A 6,669-nucleotide genomic window follows, 5' to 3' on the forward strand; every position below is an offset into this window, starting at 1 on the left:
CGTCTCGGCCTCCCAAAGTGCTGGGATTACAGGCGTGAGCCACCGCACCCGGCCTATTGGATTTCTTTTTGTCTTCGGTACTTTCCTTCTTTCGATCTCTACTGTATCAAGTAGAATAACAGCTAGTTTTTAGAGCTGTTAATAAGAGCTCCAGAGGAAGAGCAGATATTACTTGGCTGACAGCAGCAAAACTGTTTCTTTGCAGCAGTGGAATGCGACAATCTCTCCAATATTATCTCTATGTGAGAGTTCAAAAAAGTGCAACATTCACTGGTTTCTGTAGTGTAGCGGTTATCACGTTCGCCTCACACGCGAAAGGTCCCCGGTTCGATCCCGGGCGGAAACAAGCGTGCTATTTTCCCTCACACGAGCACTGAACCAGCAATTCTGATTCCCTTCCTTCTCTTCCGACTTCCTACTGCCTTTTAGAAATTTTTATGGTATTTAAAAACTGATTTCAAAATAAAAAATTTAGGCTGGGCACGGTAGTTCACGCCTATAATCCCAGCACTTTGGGAGGCAGAGAAGGGTGGATCACCTGTCAGGAGTTTGAGACCAGCCTGGCCAACGTGGTGAAACCCCATCTCTGCTAAAATACACAAATTAGACTGGCGCACTTGTAATCCCAGCTGCTTGGGAGGATGAGGCAGGAGAATCGCTTGAACGCTGGAACTGGAGGTTACTGTGAGCCGAGATCGCGCCACTGCAGTAGAGCTTAAGCAACAGAGCGAGACTCCGTCTCAAAAATAAATGAATAAATAAAGGAAAAGAAAATTGCAAACTGACAAAAGTTTGCGTTGGCCGGGAATCGAACCCGGGTCAACTGCTTGGAAGGCAGCTATGCTAACCACTATACCACCAACGCCATGTCGGGGAAAAAGTGTCTCCGTATATCCTTAATAGGGGGAATCATGGGCTTGGCTGAGCGATACCAAGTCACATGGGGGTGTTTCTCCCTACTGCACCGGAAGATGTCGCTCTTGGGCGTTCTGCGCCGTAAGCCGCCGGCGCCGCTCCGTGAGCTCACCCCCCAGCGCCGCGGACGTCTTGGTACGTGCCTGGAGGTGTCCAATCCCAGGCCGCCGCCTGGGCCGCTCGACTTCCGGGTCAAAGGGGCCTGAGCCGGCGGGTCCCCAGTGTCCGCCACCGCTGTCGTCCCCCGCGCCCGCCACTTCCGGGGCCGCAGTCCCGGGCATGGAGCCGCGAGCGTGAGGCGCCGCTGGCCCCGGGACAGCCCTGCCCAGCCCGGCTGCCGCCCCGCGCCCCGGTGAGCATCGCCCGCGCGCCTAGTCCCGCCCCGGCCGCGACCCTGAACCCGCCATTGACCAGCCCCGCCTCGGCTCTGACCCTGCACCCGCCATTGCCGGGCCTCCCCGCACTCTGGCGCCGCCATGCACCCGTCCCTGGGTCCCTCCGGCTCCCTGCCTCGTTTTCCCTCCGCCCTGGGCCCCCCTCCACTTTCTTTCCCTCCCGGATTCCTGCGCTGGCCAGGCCACCTCCCAGTTTCTCCCCTTCCCGGCCCGGCCTCCCCACCCATCCCGTTGCTGCCCAGGCCACCCGGCTCTGACCCCTTCCGAGGGTGACCGCACCCAAGAACGCCCTCGCTGCTGCAGATCTTGACACCCTCTCCCCTTCCGTGAGCCCCTGGAGTTCCCGATCTCCCTCTCCCCATGGAAACGCTGTGTGTGCACAGAGGCCACTTCTCTGGACCTGCATCCTGCCATCACCCCTTTACCCCTTCCCCCCACCTTCGCCCCAAGGCTTGGTCTCCCCCGACCCAGTCCTGATCCTCAGCCCCACTTAATCCCAGACTCTATTAAGGGCATCTAGAGACCGGTTTTCCTGCCGAGGCGTTGGTGGTGTGGTTAGCATAGCTGCCTTTCAAGGGGCCGGCCCACAGGGTCCAGCCCCCTTCTCTCCCGTCTCTGGCCTGTCCAGCCGCCCACCTTCTTCCCACGCAGCCTTAGGCCAGCCCTGACACTTCCCTATCCAGGCTGCCTCTGAGCCATTGAAAGTGGGCTATGCCCTTCGCCCCCACCCCCTGGTTTTTCCCTGGGGCTCCCTGAGGAAGTCACTTGCCTCCGCGGCAAGAACCAACCTGCTTTCGAGTAGCTTGGGACTAAAGCCCAGGAGGTGTGTACTGTAGGCACCAATCCCTGCATTCCTCGGCTGGGTCCCGGGGGAATCGGGATGGCTTCTCTCCCAGATTCTGTCCAGGGCATGGAGGCAGTGCTGCAGGGCTTCGAGGCAGAGCTAGAATGTAGCCAGGTAGAATCAGGCCTGGCAGTCTGCAGCTTCTGAGTGGAGGGGGGACTGAACGGCTGGCCCGTGCTTTCATTAACCTGTCACTTTCATGACACATTTATCCTATCAAGGTCTGTGTCCCACACCTGCAGCTGGAATGGAGGTTCTCTGGACCCTTTAAAAGGTCAGTTGTGCTGGGGTTTGGCAGCCAGTAAGGCTGGGGTGGGGGCTGGTGGGATTCCTTTGCCTGCTGTAGAATACAGGGATTGGCAGGAAATGGTTTTTTGTGGCCCTGGGTCGTTGTCTTCCCCAGGGCAGTGGCTGCAACTTTCTGTGCACCCGCTGTAGGCTTTTATTTTTACCCCTATACCCCTCTAGCTGCCCCTGGGAGGGAGTTTCTGAAGGGTTCTGGGAGAGAAAGGGGGGAGTGCTGATTTCAGCAGGATTTGGTGGAGGGGTGGCAGTAACCCCTACGCTGTCTGACCTGATCAGTAAATGGTGAGGATTCTGGCTCGAGTTTCTCCCCCTTAGATTCTTAGAGAATTCTTAGAGAATCCCCCTTAGCTGGATTCTCCCCGTTCGTGTGGTTTTGAGTAGTTTGTTGAGTTGACATGCTACCTGTCAACTGTGTATTAAAAGCTGTATGTGTGTGGTCTCATTTAATCCCGTCGGTGGCCCCAGGTGTAGATACTGTCATCCCGTGTTCTCTCTGGGGAAGTGGAAGCTTGGAGAGGTTCGGTGACTGCCCCAGAAGTGGCAGAGTTAGGATCTGAACCCCTCTCTCTGACACCAGAGCCCATGCTTTCACACTGGACTGAGAGTGCAGCCAGTGCTGCTTTGTGGTAACTTTACACCTAACCTCTTCCATTAGATGTGAGACGGTCTCAGTCTGTCGCCCAGGCTGGAGTACAGTGGTACAATTTCGGCTCACTGCAACCTCTACCTTCTTGATTCATGTGAGTCGCCTGCGTAAGCCTCCTGAATAGCTGGGATTACAGGCTTGCACCACCATGCCTGACTCATATTTGTATTTTTAGTAGAGACAGGGTTTTACCATGTTGGCCAGGCTGGTCTTGAACTCCTGACCTCAGGTGATCCACCCTCCTCTGCCTCCCACAGTGCTGGGATGACAGGTGTGAGCCACGGCGCCCAGCAGCCGTTTCTTCTTTCAGCCTTTGAGGAACTGCCTGTCATGGGACCTGGCTTACCTGAGAAGGTAGTTGGGCATCAACCACACAAGGGGTTCCTTTGACTTTACACGAATCCAGGAAAGGACAGCGGCTCATTCATTCAACCTGAAATGCTTTTCAAGGGCCAGGCACTGTCTGGGTTCAGGCAGTCTGCTGGGACCAGGACAGATGTGGCCTGCCCCGTGGAGCTGACCTTCCAGTGCTGAGTGCCCCCTCACCCGCAGCGGGGTTTCTCAGCCTTGGCTCTGTGACATTTAGGGTTGGCACAGTAGGGGGTTGAACAGCATCCTTGGTCTCCACCAGCCACGTGCCTCCCTGCACCGTCCCAGTCGTGGTAACCAAAACTGTCCCCTGGGGGGGCCCGTTATCCCCAGGTGAGGCCCCCTGGGTTAGGGAATACCGTGGACCCCCCAAGAGACTCCGTGTCTCCTGATCCTCTGCTCAGGTCCCAGGAGGCTGCACACATTGAAATCCTCACCCTGAATGGGGAGAAAGGAGGAGAATCCCAGGAGCTGAGGGTCCCCCATTTTAGAATGCTGATCCCATGGGAAGTTTATCCTGGTATTAATATGAGCGTTGGAGATGAACGCAGGTTTCTCCCCAAGTAATGGATGCAGGGGTCTCCGGCTTGGCATTGCTGAAATTTGGGGTGGATCTTTACTTCTTTCTCTGAAGAACTTTCTCTAGGGTGGGTCCTCCTGGGCACTGTGGGGTGCTAAGCTGCATCCCTGGGCTCCACTCCGTGCCAGGGGCACCCCAAGTTGTAACAGCCATAAACATCTCTGCACATCACCCAGTGTCCCCTGCGGGGGAGGGGCGAATCACCCCCAGTTGAGAACCACTCTCCCAGGGGAAGGGGAGCACAGGAACGATGGTCCAGGCCATCTTCGTGTTTGGGTGTAGCGATGGGCCAGTCAGGTAGCATGTTCAGATGGGGCGCTCAGGAAAGACCTCTGAAGAGGTGATCTCAGCACCTGCAGGGTAAAAAGGAGCAAGTCATATCCAAAGCAGGGAACTGGCATTTCAGGCGGAGGGGTATGCCGTGCAGACCGCCATGTGCTGGGAAGGAGTGGGTGTGTCGAGGGACAAGAAGGCTAATGTAGCCAGAGGTCACAGTCAAGGGCAAAGTAAGAAGCCAGGGTCACCAGGGCCATCAGGAAGCATCCACAGTGAGGAATTTTGGATTCTTCTGTTTCCAGCAGGTGCCCTGGGGTGGTTTCCCTGGACTCACTTGAAATTCCCAGGGAATTTCACAGAAACCTCCTGTTGAGAAAGATTCAAGTCTCTGGCAAATGCCGCAGAGCCTGAAGCATCCATCATTGCGTCACAATGCGCTTGGCCTCAGGGTGCTCCTTGGAGGCTTGGAGGGCGGCCTGGAGACATGGGGAGGGGGTGACAGGGGCAGGAGAACCCTCTCCCCACCTGCCCAGGTGGCAGCCCTGTGGTCTCTCTTCCCGCTCACCTGCAGGCACCCCTGCCCTCCTGAGGTCAGCTGAGCGGTTAATGCGGAAGGTTAAGAAGCTACGCCTGGACAAGGAGAACACCGGAAGTTGGAGAAGGTGAGCCTGGCCTTGGAGGCCCTGATGAGTGGGGACGTGGCCCAGCTTCCGGAGTTCCCCAGTGAACTGAGATCTGGAAGGCCCCTTCTATCCCTCTCCCCTGGCTTTCCCCACACATCCCCATGTCCCTAAGGCTGTTCTGGTTATTTCAAAGCGAGGAGGCGGCATGGCCTTGTGCGGGGTCTCCCCTCAGCACTGTCGGCATTGGGGCTGTAGTGTTCTCTGGGGCGGGGCTGTCCTGGGCGCCGCAGGGTGCTGAGCAGCGTCTCTGGCCCCCACCCACTCCATGCCAGGAGCTCCCTCAGTTGGGACAACCACCAAGTGTTTGCTGGGGGCAGAATCACTCCTGGGTGAGAACCACTGACCTCACTGGAAGCATGTGGGTTTTGGGGTCCAAGGGATTGGGGCTCTACTCCCCTGCCTCACGGGGTGTCATTGGACAGAACATTCAACCTCACAGCCCGTTATTTGGTCCTGAAAATGAGGAAGACCCCAGAACTGAGGAGCTCTCCCGGAGTCAGCCGCCGATCGAATGCAGTTAGACACGCGCCCCCGGGGCAGTCAGCAAACTCCACGTCTCAAGCCCTGGCAGGAGAGGAACAGGCAGCAGGAATTCCTCCACCCTGCGGACATGTCTCAGTATAGGGTTTCGGTTTGTTTTTTGAGACGGAGTCTCGCTCTGTCACCAGGCTCAAGTGCATCTTGGCTCACTTCAACCTCCGCCTCCCGGGTTCAAGTGATTCTTGTGCCTCAGCCTCCCAAGTAGCTGGGATTGCAGGCACGTGCCACCACACCCAGCTAATTTTTGTATTTTTAGTAGAGACGGGTTTCTCCATGTTGGCCAGGCTGGCCTCGATCTTCTGACCTCGTGATCCGCCCCCCTCGGCCTCCCAAAGTGCTGGGCTTAGAGGCGTGAGCCACCGCGCCTGGCCAGTTTCTAATGCTCTTAGGCGCGTTTGCTTTGACAGAGCACACGCAGTCGGGAAGGGAATGGAAGAACGACCTGGGGAGACAGGGATGGTGTGACGGGCTCTGACTTCCCTGGCCTCGGGCTCTAAAACCCGGCGGTCTTGGTATCTGGCGGGCACATGCCTTAGGGATCCATTACTGAAGGTGATTCGTGTCCCTTCCCTGTACACCCTTAGTGTCCCTTCTGGGCACAGGCTGCAGGGTGACTCTGTAAAGGTTGCTCATCAAAGCTAAAGGCCTGGGCGGTGCTGGGGGCAGTTTGGGTGGCACAGAGGATGGCGTGCTGTTTCCCCAGCAGCCCTTACTTGTGGGAGCACTAGCCTGGCCTGGGCCACCTGCCTGAGGTCCACCTTGAGGCATTTCCCCATCCAGCGCATGGGTAGGACCCTGCCTCCCTGCCGCCATCTGCCCCTTGCCCCACGTCTTTCTGTCTTGCCACCTTGTGGTCTGCCTGCACTCAGAACCACAGTTAGCACTGAGAGTCTGCTTCCTTCTAGGCGTTTGAATACTCCCTCCAACTCCGACTATTCCCCCGCCCCCTGCCTGCCACCGAAGCATCAGCTCAGACACAGAGATCACAGAGCTTTGGAGCTGGGCGCCGTGGTTCCACCCGTCTCACCCCAGCTATTTGCTAGGCTGAGATGGGAGGATCGCTGGAGCCCAGGAATTTGAGACCAGCCTGGGCAACATAGCCAGACCCATCTCTA

At 57.2% G+C, this 6,669-nt stretch overlaps 1 protein-coding gene and 2 non-coding genes across 6 annotated transcripts in view; 2 read left to right on the forward strand and 1 right to left on the reverse strand.

Annotated features, from left to right (window-relative positions):
• The first annotated feature begins 273 nt into the window (after positions 1-273).
• Positions 274-346, forward strand: TRNAV-CAC. Its single transcript has one exon. It is a non-coding gene; the product is annotated as a tRNA-Val (tRNA).
• A 447-nt stretch (positions 347-793) lies between these two features.
• On the reverse strand, positions 794-865 carry TRNAG-UCC. Its single transcript has one exon. It is a non-coding gene; the product is annotated as a tRNA-Gly (tRNA).
• A 211-nt stretch (positions 866-1,076) lies between these two features.
• The window catches only part of DPP9 (dipeptidyl peptidase 9), a 52,806-nt gene continuing 47,213 nt past the window's right edge, over positions 1,077-6,669 (forward strand). For 3 of the 4 annotated variants that reach the window (XM_017528399.2, XM_037738426.1, XM_037738427.1), the window contains exons 1-3: positions 1,077-1,267; positions 2,376-2,428; positions 4,903-4,993. In XM_017528399.2, coding sequence (XP_017383888.1) covers positions 4,938-4,993 — 56 coding nt within the window. In that variant the 5' untranslated portion in view covers positions 1,077-1,267; positions 2,376-2,428; positions 4,903-4,937. Of the gene's footprint in view, positions 1,268-2,375; positions 2,429-2,988; positions 3,087-4,902; positions 4,994-6,669 lie in introns of those variants that run through there. The other variant, XM_017528400.2, reaches the window with a different exon arrangement.

The sequence above is a fragment of the Cebus imitator genome, unplaced genomic scaffold (genome assembly GCF_001604975.1).
Source record: "Cebus imitator isolate Cc_AM_T3 unplaced genomic scaffold, Cebus_imitator-1.0 Scaffold53, whole genome shotgun sequence".
Taxonomy (NCBI): Eukaryota; Metazoa; Chordata; class Mammalia; order Primates; family Cebidae; genus Cebus; species Cebus imitator.